The 22,694-nt window shown below is 42.4% G+C and overlaps 1 protein-coding gene across 1 annotated transcript in view; it reads right to left on the reverse strand.

Annotated features, from left to right (window-relative positions):
• LOC126199493 (uncharacterized) overlaps window positions 1–21,764 on the reverse strand; it is a 124,094-nt gene extending 102,330 nt beyond the window's left edge. Inside the window, exon 1 of the mRNA XM_049936415.1 lies at window positions 21,681–21,764. Coding sequence (XP_049792372.1) covers window positions 21,681–21,764 — 84 coding nt within the window. The remainder of the gene's footprint in view (window positions 1–21,680) is intronic.
• Between the last annotated feature and the right edge of the window lie 930 nt (window positions 21,765–22,694).

A 22,694-nucleotide genomic window follows, 5' to 3' on the forward strand; every position in this document is an offset into this window, starting at 1 on the left:
GTCACAGTAAAGAATCAAACTACTTTAACTAAGATGAAAACTCCTTTACATCTGTATCACCGGCAAACTTTCGATCCCTCGACTTCCTAGTAGATACAACTCAACGCGTCGTTCTTTTATGTGCCAAAATCATAAAATGTAGTATTAATTAGGGGAGTACCCCGAGGAGCCGCTTTTCTTCTGTGTATAAGAGATTCCATCCTAAGAGTCGTCTGATGTTTCGGCAGATATTTGCAATTTTCTTTTTGCGGTGCGTAGTGAGTCAGCCCAGACATATACTGCTCATCCACGCCCAGAGTAAAACAAGATGAATGACGAGTATTCCGACAGCGACCGAGCATCCCTGCTGGAGAGCGGTAGCAGCCAGGTCAGTTGGTGGTGCCGCTGCTGGCGTACCGGTTAACCGACGTGTATTAATGTTCCTTAATACATATCGATAAAAATCGAGAAAACAGGTACTGCGTTAGACTAATCTGGTACCGCTCTGTCGAGTTAGCACGTAACATTATTCTTTAAAAATAATTTTATTTATAACGTTAAACAAACTGACGCTTTCCGTCAACGCTGGATGCCACGTGAAAGACGTCATGAACATTGCTTGTTTGGGATGACTCAAATTAATCTTTTCAAAAATGAAATTGCAAATATCTGTCGAAACACCAGAGAAAATTCGCTTCTTGACTTGGGAGACAAACTTATGTATAGAAGAAAAGCAGCTCTACAATACACGGTATGCCGGCCGTTGTGGCCGAGCGGTTCTAGGCGCTTCAGTCTGGAACCGCTCTGCTGCTACGGTCGCAGGTTCGAATCCTGCCTCGGGCATGGATGTGTGTGATGTCCTTAGGTTAGTTAGGTTGAAGTAGTTCTAAGTTCTAGGGGACTGATGACCTCAGATGTTAAGTCCCATAGTGCTCAGAGCCATTTGAACCAATACACGGTATAGTGTTAAAAAGAAGTCTCCCAAATTTGAGAGGTGGTAGTATGGACCAACACAAAACAAAAATGTCCAGTAAACGTACATTCTAAAACGCATGCCCTAAGAGCTAAGAGCGTTTGTTCATCTTAGCTGCTGTGAAGCACATCTCTTCTACTGCAAGCTCATTGCTATTACGAACGACCTTCGTAAACGCCTGTTTCTGTTGTAGCTGTAAACCGTATTCATAGTGCTGATGGAACCAGTTTGTGTTTTGATAAGTTTGTGAAATGCTTTTGCTCTGTAGTTTCACAGTGACCAGCCAGAACATTATGACCAACTGCCCCATAGCCTGTATGTCCACCTACGGCGCTGATAACAGCGAAGACGCGTCGTGGCTTGGAACCAGTGAGGCCTTGATAGGCTGCTGAATGGAGCTGGCACCACATCTGCACGCACAAGTGACGTAATTCCTGTAAATTCAGGGGAGGGGGGCGATGAGCTCTGACGCCACGTTCAGTAACATCCCAGAAGTGTTCGGTCGGATTCAGATCTGGCGAGCTGGAGGTCCAGCACATCAATTGGAACTCCCCACTGTGTTCCTCGAACCATTCCATTACACTCCTGGCCTCATATTAGGGCACATTAGTTTGTTGAAAAACGCCAATCCCGTAGGGAAACATGATCGTGAACTGCAGCCAGTGTACGATACTCCTTGACAGTCAAGGCCCCTTGCACGAGCTCCACTGGACCCATGGATACCCAAGTGAATGTTCCCCAGAGCATAATGGAGCCGCCGCCAGCTTGTCTCCTTCTTGCAGTACAGGTACCAAGGAGGTGTTTCCCTGGAAGACGACTTTTCCGCGCCCTCCCATCGGCACGATGAAGAAGGTATCGGCGATCCTCTGCCACCGCGCCAACGTGCAATGCCGATGGTCACATGCCCATTTGAGTCGTAGTTGTCGACGTCGTGGTGTTAACATTTGCACATGTCGGATGCGGAGGCCCATCGTTGGTGCACTGTGTGTTCACACACTCTTGTACTCCGACCAGAATTAAATTCTGATATTAGTTCCGCCATAGTTCGTCGACTGTCCTGTTTTTACCAGTCTGTACAACCTGCGACGTCTTGCACCTGTAATGTGGTGTGGCCCCCCAACACCATGACGTTTGGAAGTGGTTTCATTTTGGTTTCGCCACATGTTGAAGACACTCACCACAGCACTCCTCAAACACCCGGTCCAACACAAAATGGTTCAAATGGCTCTAAGCACTATGGCACTTAATATCTGAGGTCACAGTCCCCTAGACTTAGAACTACTTTAACCTAACTAACCTAAGGACCTCATACACATCAATGTCCGAGGCAGGATTGGAACCTGCGACCGTAGCAGTAGCGCGGTTCCGGACTGAAGCGCCTAGAGCCGCTCGGCCACAGCGGCCGGCTGGTCCAACACAGTCTGCTCTCGGTCAAACTCAGATAGATAGCTCGCCTTCCCCATTCTACACAGGGACAGCACGCTCACTGATGGTAGATGCACTGTACGTGTGTCTGATTAGCTGTCATTCGTAGCCAGGTGGGGCAGGATATCGCCTAGACGGGTTTATATCGATAGTAGGTCGGTGGTCACAATTTTCTGGCTGATCAATGTATATTATCCGGCGTGTGGGCTAATGCACATCCACATGCATATTTTCATTTAATGTATGGGTGGGTATTATTGATTATAGAGTTATAGCCCTTTACATAGTACCAAACATGTTGATTAGTGCAAGTTATATTCTATCCCTATAAAACTACTTGCCTGTCCTGCTAGAAGGGGTACCACTCTGAATGTAGTTCATCCATGAAGAAGCACCAGCTCATTTTCTCCGAAACGTCCGAGAACTCCTCACGCAGACGTTTTACAGCGAATGGATTGGTCGCTGAGATTCAGTACGTTGGCCAGCTTTTTCCCCCAATATCAATCCCTTGGATTTTTGGTTGTGGAGATACTTGGAATCTTTGGCGCATTCAAGCCCCATTATGACGTACAAACTCTAGAGGAACGTCTCAATGCCTGCGAGCGCATACGTCACCAGCCTAGAGTTTTTAGAGAGTTATTGATTCCCTCAGATGTCGGACAGAAACTCGCCTTATTATGGTTGGACACCGAATTGATCACTCCCTTTAGTGATAGGTCAAAATTGCAGGTCGTATGTAACAGCAAGCTGAATACGTTAGAAGCTCTGCTGTTTCACAGTAACGGAGTAATGTGTTTACATTTGTTTACTTACTTGTTTCCTGCATTCTGTAAGTCGTTCGTAATAGCAAGTAGCTTGCAGCAGGAGAGATGTATTTCACAGTAGCGAAGATGAACAAGTGCTCATAGTTGTTAAAGTAAGCGTTTTTGAGCCCTTGTTTACTGGACATAGCCTTCTTGTTTTGATCCAACCTACCAACACGCAAAATATTGAACTTTTTTTTAAGATCCTGTATATAACTTGGAAGCATCTTGAGGCTGTTCGCAAATGATTTGTTATACAGGGTGACCATAAATTATCTCTACAGCTTTAGACTTAAATAACTTTAAATTATACTAGATAGTAACAATTGGTTTTGAGCCTATAACAATGTAACTCATGAAGTCTACTTTTTTTCTATTTTCCAGGAGCACCATGTTTGACGATAAATGTGAACGTCACAGAAGAAAGCTCAGTGAGTAGCTCGGATCACAGAGAAAAAGTCCGGTACCCAAGCGCAACGAAAATTTGGGACTGTGATCTCCATAAATAGGTGATGGGTCACCGTCTGTATCAGACGACAACGTGGACAAGGACGGCAGGCTTTTACAAGAACACCGACAAAATCAGTTCGTACGACGACTAGAGAGCTGCAAACGTCACGATCAACGTGCACATAGTCTTGTAAAAGAGGTTACGTCTTTATGACTATATGGTGCAGCTGCTTTAGGTACCAACGACGACGGACAAACCTCAGAGCGAGCAGTTTGCAGTAGGTAGGCGAGGTAAGGTTGACGCAGACAAAACAACATTTTGGAAAAAAAAACTTTTCATGTGTCCGGAAAACTGAACTGTCATGACCTTCGCCTACGGGAATCAGAGTCCCCTCATGTTACACATGAAATGGGAACTGCAACTATGGTCCATTCTTTTTCAGCGAGGCTGCAGTCAACAGTGATGTTTACCTAGATGTGTTACAAGAGTTTTCTGTGCCACAATTCTAACACTGGCACCCAAACTACATGTTCCAGCAGAACGGGGCACAACCTCACTTGTCCCTAAATGGCCTTCAGTTTCACGATAAAAAGATAATAGATGGATCGGCTGAGATAGTCCGCCGGCCGCTGTGGCCGAGCAGTTCTAGGCGCTTCAGTCCGGAACCGCGCTGCTGCTGCGGTTGCAGGTTCGAATCCTGCCTCGGGCATGGATGTGTGCGATGTCGTTAGATTAGTTAGGTTTAAGTAGTTGTAAGTGTAGGGGACTGATGACCTCAGATGTTAAGTTCCATAGTGTTTAGAGCCATTTGAACCATTTGAATCGAGATGGTCCAATTCGGCATTCGCCAAGATCGCCTGACCTCCCACATGGTAAATATTTTCTTATTTTTTTTCTTTTTGTTAAAAAAAAAGGATGAGGTGTATCAAACCAAGACTACAGATGAACTGAACTACAAGACACACATTCAAAATGCATTTCAACGTGTCGCTATGGAGTTCCTGGAGCGTACGTGGAAAGAAACTGATAACCGACTGGACGTCGTCTGTGTCACATTGACCTGTATAGAACGAAGAAACAAACCTAAGAGGTTATCTTGTCACATGTTGGCAAACCAGTTGCTATTATCTAGATTATCTAGTAGAGTTTTAAAGTTATTGAGGTCTGAAGTTGTACGAAAATTTATGGACCTCCTTAATATAGGAAAATCGGAACCTCAGAAATTTGTTGTGAAATGCGGGGAGATTTTCTGTGATCCTGCAATATACAATCCACCGTTCCTATTCCCTCTCGGTATAGTTCCTTTAGCTGGCTGCTTCATTTCTCAGTTTGGCTCTGAGCACTATTTTGAGGTCATCAGTCCCCTAGAACTTAGGACTAGTTAAACCTAACTAACCTAAGGACATCACAAACATCCATGCCCGAGGCAGGATTCGAACCTGCGACCGTAGCGGTCTTGCGGTTCCAGACTGCAGCGCCTTTAACCGCACGGCCACTTCGGCCGGCTTTTCTCAGTTTATTCACACATGTTTTGGTTACTTAATTTTATCTCGATCACCGTGTCTTCCCCTCTTCGATCTTCCTGAACGGGAGTCCAGAGCAGTAACCACCGCTCATCATTCATCCATTATTTTCAGAGAAAAATGGAATTGTTGTATTACTGGATCAAAATCAGTGTTCCGTGATGCGGTATAGATTTTCCACAAGGGAGCTAAGCAGGCGCTTAACATGTTTATGTGTTAAAGCTTACTTCTCTCTTTCGTTCCTGATCTACATTCCATTGTTTTCAAGAGCTGGGGCCAATAATGAGTCCGTTGCTGGGCGATGGTACCCCGCTCAGTCACAGTCGTATATGGTAAGCGGACGGACAGAGAAGAAACGTCATCTGCGCTGTTGTGAAACAGCTTTTGCAGTATTCCAAACAACATATAATCGTGGGTTGTTTCATAAGGGTACAAACCAAGTGAATTTCTGTAAGATGATGATCTTTGCTGACAGTCACTGAAACTAGTGAGGATCAAGACCGCTGCTAATAAGCTGTGGCGACCTACGGACGGCGAATTAACAACAGGTAACGCTCTGCGAGCACGTCAGCTTTAACTCGCATTTAACGTTGTTGCCTGTTTTATAGGAACAGAGAGTGAAGTGATGTGCTATTTCTAAAAGAATAACATCTACGGAGACTATTGTGTTCAAAACAACCTTCAGCTGTTGATAGGTTGAGGACGTTCCATTATGCGGGCATTGACGCTCACCAGCCTTCATATTTATAGCAGTTTGAAGCGTTATAGGAGTGACAGAGTAATTAAAAACACACTCTCTTGATTTTGTGATTCACAAAATATGTAGTTGTGGATTAGCAATTGATGTTCTGTGATGGTGTTCGATCATTCAAACTGGTTATAATTAAGTTGGCGTGTGTTGATGATCCCTGACAGTTATAGTGGGCTGAGCTCGGTAGTTTTGTGGGCCTGCCTCAACCAATAGCGTAACGCGATTTTGTAAACGTCTCTATGGCAACGCCTCAGTGTTGTCACAGCTCTGTAGACGGCTACTATTTTCGCCTGCAGCCGTTAGCGTTTGGCAGGTGAAAACTCGCCACAGCGCTGCGAACTGTCGGGGATCTTATTGAGCCGTCTCGATTTATAGTAGTGTCCTTCCAACTGTTCTAAATGTATTCTTGAACTACCTTTCTTTAGTGATGTTTCTATAAACATGATCAAAACGGCGAGGAGCTATATAAACAACAGCTACAGGTTTAACGATGAATGTAACGATTTCTTCCGTAGTGTCTATCGATTTCTCATACTGTCCATGCCATTAATTAAATTCCACGATGCACATCCGTCTTGAAAACGTAATCTGTATTTGGGAAATCTCGATTTCCAAGACACTAGCCTATTTTTTACACGTCTAACGGTTTCGAAAAATATATTGTGTGAATTGTACAGCTACCCCACCATGTTGACCGAAGTCTTAATAGTCTTAATAGAATGACCACTGGGTCCTTCTAGAACAATTGTGATGACTCTTCGTGTAGAAATACAAGGTAATTTGGATACATTCTAGCGTCCGATTCCACTCATTGGCTTTGAGCAATGACATACCAAAGGCAAAGGCGCTACGTTTAGGCATTCTATGGAAGTTACTGTTATGGACGCAAACAAATGAATGTTGCAGATGATAAAATTACACTCAAATTTCGTGCAGTTACTTAGTCATGAATTACGTCGAAACGAACTGAAGATAACGAAAACAATTAAGAACAAGAATTTAAAACTAGTTTTCATGTCTGATAAGAAGTAGTCTCCTCATTTATGCGAGTAGAAAAGCACAGAGAGCCTTTAAATTGCTTAACAGAAAAGCGCATGGTGAAACCATACCGTATAAAAATAACGTTAATTTCACTATTAATTACTGAATCTAACTGGAGAAGCGCAGGAAAGTTGGGGTTTTCGGCGGGCAGAAACTAAAATGTAAGAGAAAAACAAGAAAATGAAATGAATGGTAACAAGCACGAAACAGTAACATGAAATATGGAGAAACCGACACACTAAATTCTAAAAGAAAAGCCAACAAACAACTAATGAATACTTAGAAAAAATAACGAATTTTAGAATCAATAACTAGAAGGAACCTACGTAGGTATTATATTCCAGTTACCCATTCCAACTGCTCCATGATACATATGTAAATTATTTTTGCAGGAGTTGTATGCACTGATAAGTAATAGTATTTCTACATTTGTAATTGCTATCTAAAACTACTATATGGAAGGTCAGTTCTAGTTTCCGATTCCAATATTAGCAACATTTTTGCAGTAGTTCAGAGAGCAGTTGAAAATGCGGAAATACTATTAGCGTACATTTTACTGCACACATCTTCTGAAGAAACTATCTAATTAATGAATCATCTAATGGCTGGAATCAGTAACTGGGATTGACCTAGAAGGTCAGTTCTAGTCACCGATTCCAACTATTCGATGGTTCATAATTTTCGACATTTTTGCAGTAAGTCTGTGGACTATGTTTTTGTAGGATTTCTAGATTTCTTATTGATCTCAGATCCACTGCGAAAAAGTGAAAAATATTGTAGGTACAGCTTCCATATTTTCTCTATTTCATAGTAGTGAAGACAGTTCTACCATATGTAGAAATCTTGTAACACTTTAGCGCACACACTTGTTGTTAAAATGGTCTAAATAACGGACCGTGGCCTGGCTAGGATCGGTCAATTCTACTTACCGATTCCAGTATTTGTTAGACCCTAATTTTTGTGAATTTTCGTTACTTGTGCACTAGTCCCGTTAGATCTAATAATTGTTAAAAGTTAACGTTATTTCATAGTATTGTGACTTCATCATGTGCTATACTGTAATCAGCTTAAAGATTCTGTGTTTTTCTTACTCGCATAAATTACGACAATTATTTCAGCGATGTATACTTCCATTTTTCTATTCTTATTTATTTTCATTACCTTTAATTCTTGTCGATATAATTTGTGGCTAAGTAATTAATCACGTGAACTGTGACTAATTTTATTGTATACTACATTCGTTTGTTTACGAATATGATGAGTTGCTTTCAAAGAGTGCCTCTAAGTAGCCTCTCCGCCTTAGGCATGACGTCATTGCTCAAAGCCGACGAGTGGAATCGGACACTAGAATCGACACGATAATTTTATCCTTGGTGCTTCTTAGGTAGAAGATACAGCCCATGCTGGTGACCATGTACAATGTCTTGATGTACCTCTGCTGAAACTTTAGTAGTCTTTCACAAGACCTGTGCGAGGATTTTAATGACATACCCGTGAGTGTCGCTGTTGACAAGTCATCTATACCTTTCATATTTTTAATAATAAATTAGGCTCCATTGTGTAACTTCCTGTGCCCCTGACTGGAATCTGACATTTCGGTTACGAGCTGGTGTAGACAACAAATGTGAGTATGAACTTTTTCTTTAATTTATACATCCAATATTTGTGTATATATGGTAAAAATCATAGGTTGTGGGGTGGGACTCTGAAATAAGACGGGGGAAATGTTACATCAACCATGTTTCACATTTGGTGTACTTTCAGGTGTTCAGCTGAGTTATTGCCTCTATTTTTCTGCTATATTTTTTTAGCCAACACAGCCGTCCTATTGAAGTGCTACGGACTGGGTAGGTGTTCCCTGGACTTCAGCCAGGATGAACTCGGCGAGAACATCCACAAAGTACACCATTAACCAATGACGCCGGAAAACCTGTCCTATGTTTGATATCATAGAGTGATTCAATTATTTCATTTAATATCTTGTAGGACCTGAAAATAAATATGCTTCAAAAAATTGCTAGGATATCCATAAGCCCCTTCACTTTTCTACAAGAAACAGATTCGAAAACAATATGCGTATAGATTTACAATATAATGAGATGCATGATTAAGTTAGGAACATGTCTTATGCTTCCATATTATAACATTAATGGAGACCGAAAATCTCCTCTTTAGGGACCAAAATGGGTTCAGAAAACAACGATTGTGTGAAACCCCGGTCGCCCTGTTCGTCCACGAGGCCCAGAAAGCAGTAGGTAAAGGCGTTCGGGTTGACGCCGTGTTCTTGACTTCTGGAAGGCATTCAGTACAATTCCGCACTGCCGCCTACTAAACAAAATACGAGCGTACGGAATATCAGACCAACTTTATAACTGGACAGAAGAGTTTCTAGCAAACAGAACACAGCAAGTCACTGTGAACGAAGAGAAGTCTTCAGATGTAAAAGTATCTTCGAGTGTCCCACAAGGGGGTATTGCAGGACCATTAATTTTCACAGTATATATAAATGACCTTGAAGATACCTTCGAAGGTCCATGAGGCTCTTCGCGGTGGTGCAGAGATTGGCAATTGCCCCTCAACAAACAAATGTAACGTATTGCGAATACAGAGACAGAAAGATCCTTTATTGTATTACTACACGATTGCAGAACAATCACTGGAAGCATTTATTTCTTTAAAATATCTAGGAGTATGAGGACGGATCGATTTAAAGTTGAACGACTGCATAATATTGATCGTGGGTAGAGCAGATGCCATACTGAGAAGATTCTTACGAAGAATGCTCAGGAAACGTAGTCCATCAGCAAAAGAAGTAGTTATCAAACATTCGTTCGACAAGTACTTGAATATTGCTCATCAGTATGGGATCCGTACCAGACAGGATTGATTGAGCAAGTAGAGAAGATCCAAAGAAGAGCAGCGCGTTTCGCTACAGGTTCATGTAGTAAGCGCAGAAGCATCACGGAGATGCTATCAGTTTCAGTGGCAGACGTTGCAAGAGAGGCGTTGTGCGTCACCATATGATCTGCTGCTGAAATACTGAGAGTATACATTACTACAAGAGTCAATAAATACACTCCTGGAAATTGAAATAAGAACACCGTGAATTCATTGTCCCAGGAAGGGGAAACTTTATTGACACATTCCTGGGGTCAGATACATCACATGATCACACTGACAGAACCACAGGCACATAGACACAGGCAACAGAGCATGCACAATGTCGGCACTAGTACAGTGTATATCCACCTTTCGCAGCAATGCAGGCTGCTATTCTCCCATGGAGACGATCGTAGAGATGCTGGATGTAGTCCTGTGGAACGGCTTGCCATGCCATTTCCACCTGGCGCCTCAGTTGGACCAGCGTTCGTGCTGGACGTGCAGACCGCGTGAGACGACGCTTCATCCAGTCCCAAACATGCTCAATGGGGGACAGATCCGGAGATCTTGCTGGCCAGGGTAGTTGACTTACACCTTCTAGAGCACGTTGGGTGGCACGGGATACATGCGGACGTGCATTGTCCTGTTGGAACAGCAAGTTCCCTTGCCGGTCTAGGAATGGTAGAACGATGGGTTCGATGACGGTTTGGATGTACCGTGCACTATTCAGTGTCCCCTCGACGATCACCAGTGGTGTACGGCCAGTGTAGGAGATCGCTCCCCACACCATGATGCCGGGTGTTGGCCCTGTGTGCCTCGGTCGTATGCAGTCCTGATTGTGGCGCTCACCTGCACGGCGCCAAACACGCATACGACCATCATTGGCACCAAGGCAGAAGCGACTCTCATCGCTGAAGACGACACGTCTCCATTCGTCCCTCCATTCACGCCTGTCGCGACACCACTGGAGGCGGGCTGCACGATGTTGGGGCGTGAGCGGAAGACGGCCTAACGGTGTGCGGGACCGTAGCCCAGCTTCATGGAGACGGTTGCGAATGGTCCTCGCCGATACCCCAGGAGCAACAGTGTCCCTAATTTGCTGGGAAGTGGCGGTGCGGTCCCCTACGGCACTGCGTAGGATCCTACGGTCTTGGCGTGCATCCGTGCGTCGCTGCGGTCCGGTCCCAGGTCGACGGGCACGTGCACCTTCCGCCGACCACTGGCGACAACATCGATGTACTATGGAGACCTCACGCCCTACGTGTTGAGCAATTCGGCGGTACGTCCACCTGGCCTCCCGCATGCCCACTATACGCCCTCGCTCAAAGTCCGTCAACTGCACATACGTTTCACGTCCACGCTGTCGCGGCATGCTACCAGTGTTAAAGACTGCGATGGAGCTCCGTATGCCACGGCAAACTGGCTGACACTGACGGCGGCGGTGCACAAATGCTGCGCAGCTAGCGCCATTCGACGGCCAACACCGCGGTTCCTGGTGTGTCCGCTGTGCCGTGCGTGTGATCATTGCTTAGAGGGCTGTACAAGCCCTCTCGCAGTGTCCGGAGCAAGTATAGTGGGTCTGACACACCGGTGTCAATGTGTTCTTTTTTCCATTTCCAGGAGTGTATATTGCTTCCTTCTGCGTATGTCTCGCGAAGAGACTATGAAGGTAAAAGTATACATATTCCAGCCAATAAGGAGGCTTACCAACAATCATTCTCCTTGCGAAACGTACGTGACTGGAACAGGAAAAGGGGGAAGTGACACCGGCACACAAAGTACTCTTGGTTTGTGGAGTATAGATGTAGATGTTGTTCCAAAGCCTACCTTCCCTTCTTGTATGGGCTCTTTGTTGTTCATTATGGATCTAGTATGTTCTCTAAAATATTTAAAAGTTTTCAATTTAATTTGAAAGTTATCTTTATTGAGTTTTCCAAAGTTCATGATGAAGATAAGAAATTCATGAACTTCTCGTTCAGCTCATTAAACAATTGACTACGGATTCATTGTGAAAAGACTTTGTTTTTCTAAATAGAGAAAATAACGACATTCTTCTTAATTAGTGCTTTGAATACATCGCTGGAAGTTTTATGTGCAATTCCAGTTTCACAGTTGTGACAGATGTTTTGCACACACTTGTTGGCATTACATTTATGTTAACTGGGTAAAACACTGTGAGGCAACTTCTATTTGACAGTGGATTCATTATCAGTCTTGTTAATATCTACAGTTGTCACCAGACGCTCTGACGGCGCGTATACTGACGGGCAGTCTCCTCATGGTAAATGGAATACACGTCCTGAGTTTGATCGCTATATTTCCATTCCATCACACTTTCTCCATCAACAAAATCTAAAAAGGCTTTGAAACGTTTCTTTTTATGTGTAAATAAATTTAAGCCCGAAAACTAAAACAATTCATATAAACCTACGTAAGAAACGTTGTACTTTAGTATTAATTCCGTATATTGTCTTTAAATTGTCCTACAATGTAAAATTGTAATTAATTCTTAAATGTGAGAGAGCATATAGATGTTACAATTAGCGAAAGAGAGCAATTTTATTTTTTAATTGGCAAACAACGCAGCAGACGCAGCGCAAGGTGCGTCAAATGGTTCAAATGGATCTGAGTACTATGGAACTTAACATCTGAGGTCATCAGTCCCCTAGAACTTAGAACTACTTAAACCTAACTAACCTAAGGACATAACACACATCCATGCCCGAGGTAGGATTCGAACCCGCGACCGCAGCAGTCGCGCGGTTCCGCACTGAAGCGCCTAGAACCGCTCGGACAACGCGGCCGGCAAGGCGTCAACTATCAAATTTTATGCGATTAGTCGCGCCGAAAAGGGGCGCAGCGAAGTCTCTCGAACATTTTCCCACGCAAGAGGCTTCCAGAACAGGAGGAGATTGAGGAAAAATTGCAGTACAGTTGACTTCAGTTGTCTACTTGTATATAAACACGAGCGGTGTCTGGCTCGCTCCCTCTCTTTACTGGGGCCCGTTCTCTATTGATGTCGTGTCGATCGCTCTCTCTTAATAATCGCTCTCTCTAATGATTTTGTAACTGTCAGTTGTACTTGAATGATGTTTTCAAGGTGTGTAAAATATTTTTATATGTAAAAGTATCATCAATATATGAACAATTCTTATTGTTTACCAATGTTTCATTTCAACAACATTAACCTTGTCTGCCAACTTTTCTATGTTTCAGCTGGAAGAACTGCAGGACTGAAGACATACCGTCTGCTGGCAGCTGCCGAACATCATTGATGTTCAAATTTGTAGCAGCCCCTCATGCGCCCCTGAGTTCTGTTAAGCAGATCTGTAAATACAGTTTCCGGACAGCACTTCTGTGCATAATGCGTTATATTAATGATCGGCATACGACCAACAAACGATGTGCGCGGTCAGTCCGCTCCAGGTATCAAAGCAGGTTAGACAAAACCGAATTATTAATTTTCTCTCCCTTAGCAGTAAATTCATCTGTGTCGTGTGATAATTTAAACTTATCATTTTTTTTACTTGGCTGCTTCTTTTAATTGACGGTACTCCAGGTAATCTGCTCTTATTAAAATTTATTTTTCAATTATCACTAAAGAGCACCACACAAAATAGAGAAAACATTCTTTTTTAAAATAATAATTCAGCTTCTCGCAGCTCGTCGTTGTGAATACTGTGGAGATATGTTGCATATCTGATCCATTTTACCTCGACACGTGTCCAAAACAATGACTGAAACCTCTTCAGTATATGCGATCGCGCGTACTTCGTCAGAGATGTCGCTCAGACCTACGAATAACCATAATTGATTTACATGTCTTGGACATAAAACGAGTCTGCGAATAGTCATTTACGCTAAACATTGATAACTGTTCTGTTCCGGATGGGATTCGCTGATTCGGACAATTAACATCATCATTTGCCACCAGACATTACCAGTTACACTGCGGACCGCTATTAGGATAATAACTATAAACGAAATTGCGTTCCTTTTTCATATGTTGATACCGTGCATAAAAAAAGCGATTGCTTGAAACGGAGCATTGCAAAGGTAAGGTGATGTGCCATGCAGATATCGTTCAACCTTGGAGAAGTTACAGTATAGAAATATATATATACCTTTCGTTCCACAGTTGCATAGTCAGGTGATCCATAGGGATGTGCCGTATATCATAGGAATAAAAAAATAATACACATTTACAAAAGCGCAGGCATGCTAATGTTTCTTCCGCACAACCTAAGTGATACATATACTCGAGGACATAAAATAAGTAAAAAATCCGAAAAATATTTCCATTTGAAAACCAATGCCGAACTTGTCACAAACTTGTAAGAGTATATACGTTGAAGTGTATAAGATAATTTTTCGACTATTGCAAGTATCTATCAACAAACAGAAAACTTTTAACTACGCAAATATGCAGCAGTCAGATATTACATGACATCCGCGTCATTTGTTGTTATTAACTGGTTCCACTAAGAAATTCGATGATGGGGCACAGGGGCTGGACGTCGATAATTTTTCTTAACGCCTCTGAAACTGAACTTTGTAAGTAAGTAAACGTTTTATGGCTGCTAGTAAATTATTGAAAATGTATGTTGATGAATAGTAGACATATTTCTGGTCACAACAAGTGACTTGAAATCTTTATGTAGACTGTTCTTATTTTTATAGCTGATTGCATAAAAGAGAACTTAATTTTTTTGAAAATTTCATTAAGGAGCCAAATGTAATAGGAAGCCATAGCAAATATTCGCTGCACCTTGAACAGATTTCCGTAGGATGTTCTAGAGTTCACACCACAAATCATCCGTATTAAATTTTTCGAACTCGGAAAATTTTACAAAACCAAAATGTGATATTGACAACGCTTCATTTGTACCTAGATGGTTAAGACGCCATTTATATAATACCTTTTCTAAAATGTACGACAATGCTAACAAAAGTGAAATTAAACGGAAGTCCTATCGTATATCCATTTCTTATAACAGCTCGAAAAAAAAAGGAACCTTGCCCTCACTACCTGTACGTCGAATATACTCTTAACACTGAGTTGTATTGTTAGTCTGATATGAGCGAAATCCAGTGACGGCGCACCGCTGGTTCCTCCCATAACACAATAAAGAAGCTCAGTAATATTGAGATGACCTATCGAGAGACAAATCTACATCCAGGGTCGTAAATTCTCACTCCACCAATCGAGGCGGCGTAATGGTTCAAATCCTCATCTAACTATACTGTCTGATGTTCTCGGTCGTTTTCACAAATCACTACAGGTGAGAACTTGGACGGTCCCATCGACAAGAAATGGCCAATTTGTACCAGCGTCCTCCTCCACTGAGGTAGCGCTTCGTCGGCAAAGCAATAAATGTCACAGATACATCAGAATTCTAACTCTTCCGCCGTAAAGAAGAGTGAGGTGGCTTGATTTTAATCCAAGAGACTTGGAATGGACGCTGGCCACCATCAACTGTTCGCTCTCGTCTTTCCTCTGTCAGTTACGAGCTGTAAATCCTTGTTCGTTATTGGGGCCGTGTTTGGGTAGCTGAGGACTGCATGCATCACATCTGCTTATGTAGCTTCACTACAAAAGCGAATGACACAATGTGTACTAACTGTCTCAGCTCTTCATGGATTGGCTAAATACATTGGCAGAGACAAATTTCAGCTCCAAATGTCAATCAGCCCAAACGAATAAAATTTGTATTACAGTTACCTACATTTGATAATATCGATGTACATAAAAATAGTTTTATGTGTGTATATATGTGTGTTCCACATCTCCTCTTAAACAACTGGATTGACTTCAAACAAAATTCGGTACATATATTACCTATTGTCTAGAAAAAAGTACTGTGGATGTAAGAAATACCTAGCTCCAATATGGTTGGTAAAAAGGCACGTAACATCTAACATGTGGGCTGCACTGCACGACCAGCATGTTGTGCATCACTACAAACTGTGCTTATGAAATATCTCAGCTGTTGATCATATCTAGAGCGCGGAACCATGTTAACGATGACGTGATTTGAATCATATAATGTTATGCAAACTGTATTCTTTCCAACGAGAGTGCAAGGGAAAAGTAGAACAACCGTAGACATTTTTGTTCATTCCTCATTACTAGAAGGGCATTCTGTTAGCAAGAAGGCGAATGGCCTTTCAGACCATGATGCACAAATTTTAACTCTAAAAGATTTTTGTGCTGCTACACATGTTAAATATAGTTATCAACTGTTTAGGAAAGCTGGTCCAGTTGCTGTAGAGACCTTTGTAAACCTTATCAAGGAACAAGAGTGGCAAGTTGTTTATAGTGCTGATAGAGTAGACGATAAATATAATGCTTTCATCAAGACTTTTCTCGTGCTCTTTGAAAGTTGCTTTCCGTTAGAACGTTCAAAACAAAGTACTATCACAAACAGGCAGCCTAGGTGGCTGACTAGAGGGATAAAAATAACTTGTAGAACAAAGTGGCAATTATATCAAAACGTTAGAAACAGTCAAAATCTAAATGCAGCAGCCCATTACAAACAGTATTGTAAGGTGCTTAAAAATGTTATTAGCAAGGCAAAAAGTATGTGGTATGCAGATAGAATAGCTAAGTCTCAGGATAAAATTAAAACCATATGGCCAGTCTTAAAGGAAATGGCTCGTCTGCAGAAACAGGTCGAGGATATAGAATCAGTGCGTAGTGGGAATGTCCGTGTTAGTGATAAGTCGCATATATGTACAGTATTTAATAATCACTTTCTGAATATAGCAGGTGAACTAAATAGAAACCTAGTCCCAACAGGGAATCATATAGCGCTCTTAGAAAAAAGTGTTCCGAGACTGTTACCTGAAATGCTCCTCCATGATACTGACGAGACGGAGATTGAGTTAATAATTAAATCACTAAAGACCAAGAACTCTCATGGATATGACGGGGTATCTAGCAGAATATTGAAGTATTGTTCTATGTAGGTTAGCCCAGTACTTAGCCATATCTGTAACTTTTCCTTTAGGATTGGTTGGTTTCCTGACCAATTAAAGTACTCGGTAGTGAAGCCACTTAAACAGGGAGACAGGGATAATATTGACAATTTTAGACCTATTTCTATGCCATCGGTGTTTGCTAAAGTTATCGAGAAGGTTATATATACAAGGTTACTGGAGCATTTAAATTCACATAATTTGCTGTCAAATGTACAGTTTGGTTTAACAACTGAAAATGCTATGTTCTCTTTTATCTGTGAGGATTTGGACATATTAAATAAAAGGTTGCGAACGCTAGGTGTTTTCTTTGATTTAACAAAGGCGTTTGACTGTGTTGACCACAAAATATTACTGCAGAAGTTGGACCATTATGGAGTAAGGGGGGTAGCTTACAATTGGTTCGCCTCTTACTTTAAGAACAGAAAGCAGAAGGTAATTCTCCACAATATTGAGAGTAGTAGTGATGTTCAGTCCGAATGGGGCTGGGGCCACTGCTATTTCTTATTTATATAAATGATATGCCTTCTAGTATTACAAGTGATTCAAAAATATTTCTGTTTGCTGATGAGACCAGCTTGGTAGTGAAGGATCTTGTGTGTAATACTGAAACAGTATCAAATAATGTAGTTCATGAAATAAGTTCGTGGCTTGTGGAAAATAATTTGATGCTAAATCACAGTAAGACTCAGGTTTTACAGTTTCTAACTCACAATTCAACAAGAACCGATATTTTGATCAGACAGAATGGGCATATTATAAGCGAGACGGAACAGTTCAAGTTCTAGGCGTTCGGATAGATAGTAAGCTGTTGTGGAAAGCCCATGCTCAGGATCTTGTTCAGAAACTAAATGCTGCTTTATTTACCATTAGAACAGTATCAGAAATAAGTGACAGTTCAACACGAAAATTAGTCTACTTCGCATATTTTCATACGCTTATGTCGTATGGTATTATTTTTTGGGGTATTTCTTCTGATTCAAAAAGGGTATTTTTGGCTCAAAAACGGGCTGTTCGAGCTATATGTGGTGTTAGTTCGAGAACCTCTTGTCGACCCCAATTCAATAGTCTGGGAATTCTGACTTTGCCCTCACAGTATATATTTTCTTTAATATCGTTTATTGTTACCAATATTAGCTTATTCCCAAGAGTTAGCAGCTTTCACTCAGTTAATACTAGGCAGAAATCAAATCTGCATGTGGAATACACTTCCTTGACTCTTGTGCAGAAAGGAGTGCAGTATTCTGCTGCATCCATTTTCAATAAGCTACCACAAGAACTCAAAAATCTTAACAGTAGTCCAAACACTTTTAAGTCTAAACTGAAGAGTTTCCTCATGGCTCACTCCTTCTATTCTGTCGAGGAGCTCCTGGAAGAGCTGAAAAACTAAGCAAATTCCAGTGTTATATTGTTGATTTTCTTTATTTAACTTGCAACTTGTCGCCTGAATATGTTTCTTATATTTCATTTTATCTGTTTCTACTATCGTGTAATAATTTCATGGATTGACTCGTTCCATGACCATGGACACGTCTCCTTAATTTGGTCCTACGGAACAATAAATAAATAAAAAGTCATGCACCATATTACTTCACATACGAGCGATAGTCGAAGTTATAATTAAAACTTTTGTTTAACAAGCAACGGATTGGTAAGGTGGTCCACAAGAATGACCACTTTGTCCTATACATATGGCCATGTATGCTCGAACGAGCTCGTGATTCTTTTACAAGGAGGGCTGAAGGATATTTAAATGATGGGCGTAACTACAGTGAGCACTGCTTCTAGTGTCAACAGAGAGAACGGCTTTATCTCAATAAGTATTTGTTTTGAGAAAAAGTTTACCAGACATTTTTTTCAAGTTTTGACCACTAGTATCTTGTGAGAGAATACGAGTGTAGGACATTTCTTTAACACCCTATGTGACCTCTCTGAAATATCTACTGAAAGCAGACACGGCTACTAATTGCGGTAGCACTCTAGAGCCGTGGGATGGAACTACGTGTCCTCCCATGATTGCTACCTGTAGTCAGTAGCATAGATGTTGCTCATGTGCGGAATATCTGCTACATTTTCTACTAAATAAATAGAATGTAGATACTTCCATAAAAGAACGAACTATGCAGTTTTTTAAAAACAGACTAAGAATTTTATTAAGAGCCTTCGAGATATCTTGATTATTGGAGCTTTACTTGTGCGGCGTTAATTAACGCTTTAGTTAAACTTTTTGAAAAATAAGGTCAGTAATGAGCTACATGCGAGATCAAGGCTGCGAGCAAAGCACTGTAATGTTTCTTCTCCAGTATGTAACTGGGGAGACGATACCGTGATTGTACGAAAGACTTAGCCATCTAATCCATTTTTTCCGCCTTTTATGTGAATACTTTTATTATAAACTTCTTCAAGACCGTATTAACTACACTCCTTTCGAATACATTTGAACAAGTTGATCGCCTCCCTAGCGAAAATTTTACTCTGTGATTAAGAAATGACAAGTTTTTACTATACAGCAAACTACTAATAGTTTTGCACAATAACACTTGTTCCTTTTATTAATTATTTATGGTTTCCACCTTAATCATGTGAGGTGACGGTTGAGCTGTATAGCATACCTCTGAATGCTATAGATCCCGTCCCTGATGACTTGCAGAAATGGAAAACTCCCCGTAAGTTCACATGAGCTTAAAAGAAACAAGATCACACTGCGCATGATGGCTTATTAAGAGAAAATTACGAGAGCTGTTCTTATTAAGCATGAAAGTATGGGTGCCACAACTCAGATGGACATCTTGATGATGGGGTCCATCAAGCTATAAATGGAAGCTAATGGTCACTATAACAATATAATTTATAGCCAAAAGACGTCAATTATTTACCCTCTGAATCAAGAGCACAAACAGTTAAGAAGTGGGCAAGGGATTACAAATACAAACTATATCCTCAGTGCAAGTGAGTGGATGATAAAACAATGATATAAAACTAAACTGTATCACAAATATGGCCAGTGTGCCCTCCCCACAGCTGAGACAAGTAAAGACTTGGGATATGACTTCATCACGTTCATATGTATGTATCATACACTACTGGCCATTAAAATTGCTACACCAAGAAGAATTGCAGATGGTAAACGGGTATTCATTGGACAAATATTTATACTGCAACTAACATGTGATTACATTTTCGCGCAATTTGGATGCATGGATCCTGAGAAATCAGTACCCAGAACAGCCACCTCTGGCCGTAATAACGGCCTTGAAACGTCTGGGCATTGAGTCAAACAGAGCTTGGATGGCGTGTACAGGTACAGTTGCCCATGCAGCTTCAACACGATACCACAGTTCACCAAGAGTAGTGACTGGCGTATTGTGACGAGCCAGCTGCTCGGCCACCATTGACCAGACTTTTTCAATTGGTGAGAGATCTGGAGAATGTGCTGGCCATGGCAGCAGTCGAACATTGTCCGTATCCAGAAAGGCCCGTACTGGACCTGCAACATGCGGTCGTGCATCATCCTGCTGAAATGTATGGTTTCGTAGCGATCGAATGAAGGGTAGAGCCACGGGTCGTAGCACATCTGAAACGTAACGTCCACTGTTCAAAGTGCCGTCAATGCGAACAAGAGGTGACCGAGACGTGTAACCATTGGCAGCACATACCATCACGCCGGGTGATACGCCAGTATGGCGATGAGGAATACACGCTTCCAATGTGCGTTCACCGCGATGTCGCCAAACACGGATGCGACCATCATGATGCTGTAAACAGAACCTGGCTTCATCGGAAAAAAATGACGTTTTGCCATTCGTGCACTCAGATTCGTCGCTGAGTTCACCATCGCAGGCGCTCCTGTCTGTGATGCAGCGTCAAGGGTAACCTCAGCCATGGTCTCCGAGATGATAGCGCATCCTGCTGCAAACTTCGTCGAACTGTTCGTGCAGATGGTTGTTGTCTTGCAAACGTCCCCATCTGTTGACTCGGGGATCGAGACGTGGCTGCACGATCCGCTACAGCCATGCGGATAAGATGCCTGTCATCTCGACTGCTCGTGATACGAGGCAGTTGGGATCCAGCACGGCGTTCCGTATTATCCTCCTGAACCCACCGATTCCATATTCTGCTAACAGTCATTGGATCTCGACCAACGCGAGCAGCAATGTCGCGATACGATAAACCGCAATCGCGATAGGCTGCAATCCCGATAAAGTAGGAAACGTGATGGTACGCATTTCTCCTCCTTACACGAGGCATCACAACAACGTTTCACCAGACAACGCCGGTCAACTGCTGTTTGTGTATGAGAAATCGGTTGGAAACTTTCCTCATGTCAGCACGTTGTAGGTGTCGCCACCGGCGCCAACCTTGTGTGAATGCTCTGAAAAGCTAATCATTTGCATATCACAGCATCTTCTTCCTGTCGGTTAAATTTCGCTTCTGTAGCACGTCATCTTCGTGGTGTAGCAATTTTAATGGCCAGTAGTGTAATCCCCGTATAGGGGAGGACATTTTTAATTGAAAGTCCTTGCCTGGTATCGGCGGATAAATGCGATATTACAGTGCCTGTGTTGTTAAGAAGAACGAAGCAATGTTCCTTCGGACATTCAAATCGTTCTTAACAACACAGACACTGCAATCTTATATCGCTCGCTACGTTTTGTGACTGCCTGGGATGCAGTGCACTCGCATGCAGTGTTAAAGCGCCGACGCTGAGCCGGGCTGGCACAACTTTCAGAGAAAGAGTAGTAGGAGCAGGAGAGGCGTGTGATTAATGACGGCGCCTCATCATCCACTGAGAGCCGCGGGCGTGCGCAGGCGCAGCTGCGACCGAGCCGAGCCGCCGCCACCTGTCTGCCAATCACTGCCCTAATGGCTGAATCACCAGCCGCAGCCGCAGCCGCAGCCGCAGCTGCCCACAAAAAACAACAACCGCCTGCGCCGACGAAGTTACACTGCCAGGTTGCATCTTATCGCGCCTCGACCGATATCCAATGTCCGTCGCCAGTCTTGACGTTACTTACCACGCAGACGTCGGAGTCTACCAAACTGATCGAAACAAGTTTTGCACCACTTGCAGATCTGCGAACTGTTTCAGACCACCTTATTCCACCTAACTCTACAACCTCACATATTTCCGAAATGAAACAAAATGTGAAAAACCAAACCTATGTAAGGGGTTCACACAACTGGCGGAAATGCGCAATCCATATGAGTAAACAACCGTCGCTTTCAACATGAAGTTACGTTTTTTTAATGGCACGTATGTATTATTTTTCTACTGAAAACTAGAGTTAGTGATGTGAGACTTGGTTTGACTGTCCTGGACCTCGTTCCTACTGAAATACATAGATTTAAAAACCATGGGAACACCGCCGGTCGGAGTTTCCGAGCGGTTCTAGGCGCTTCAGTCTGGAACCGCGCGACCGCTACGGTCGCAGGTTCGAATCCTGCCCCGGGCATGGATGTGTGTGATGTCCTTAGGTTAGTTAGGTTTAAGTTCTAGGGGACTGATGACCTCAGATGTTAAGTTCCATAGTGCTCAGAGCCATTTGAACCATGGCAACAGCACCGTAGTTTCTGTTATAATGCTGTAATGCGCGTGTTCTGCACTGTCCTGAAAGCCTTCTTAACCAACCGCTGCCCTGCGCATTACGGCGTAAACAGTCGCGCCGATGTCATCCTTTAAAATGTGCGTATTTCGGAAATTATGAGGTTTAGAACAGTGAAACCAAGTCTCCCATTACTAATGATACCTCTAATTTTCATTTCGTTTCGGAAATACACTCCTGGAAATTGAAATAAGAACACCGTGAATTCATTGTCCCAGGAAGGGGAAACTTTATTGACACATTCCTGGGGTCAGATACATCACATGATCACACTGACAGAACCACAG

Source organism: Schistocerca nitens, chromosome 8, assembly GCF_023898315.1.
Source record: "Schistocerca nitens isolate TAMUIC-IGC-003100 chromosome 8, iqSchNite1.1, whole genome shotgun sequence".
Taxonomy (NCBI): Eukaryota; Metazoa; Arthropoda; class Insecta; order Orthoptera; family Acrididae; genus Schistocerca; species Schistocerca nitens.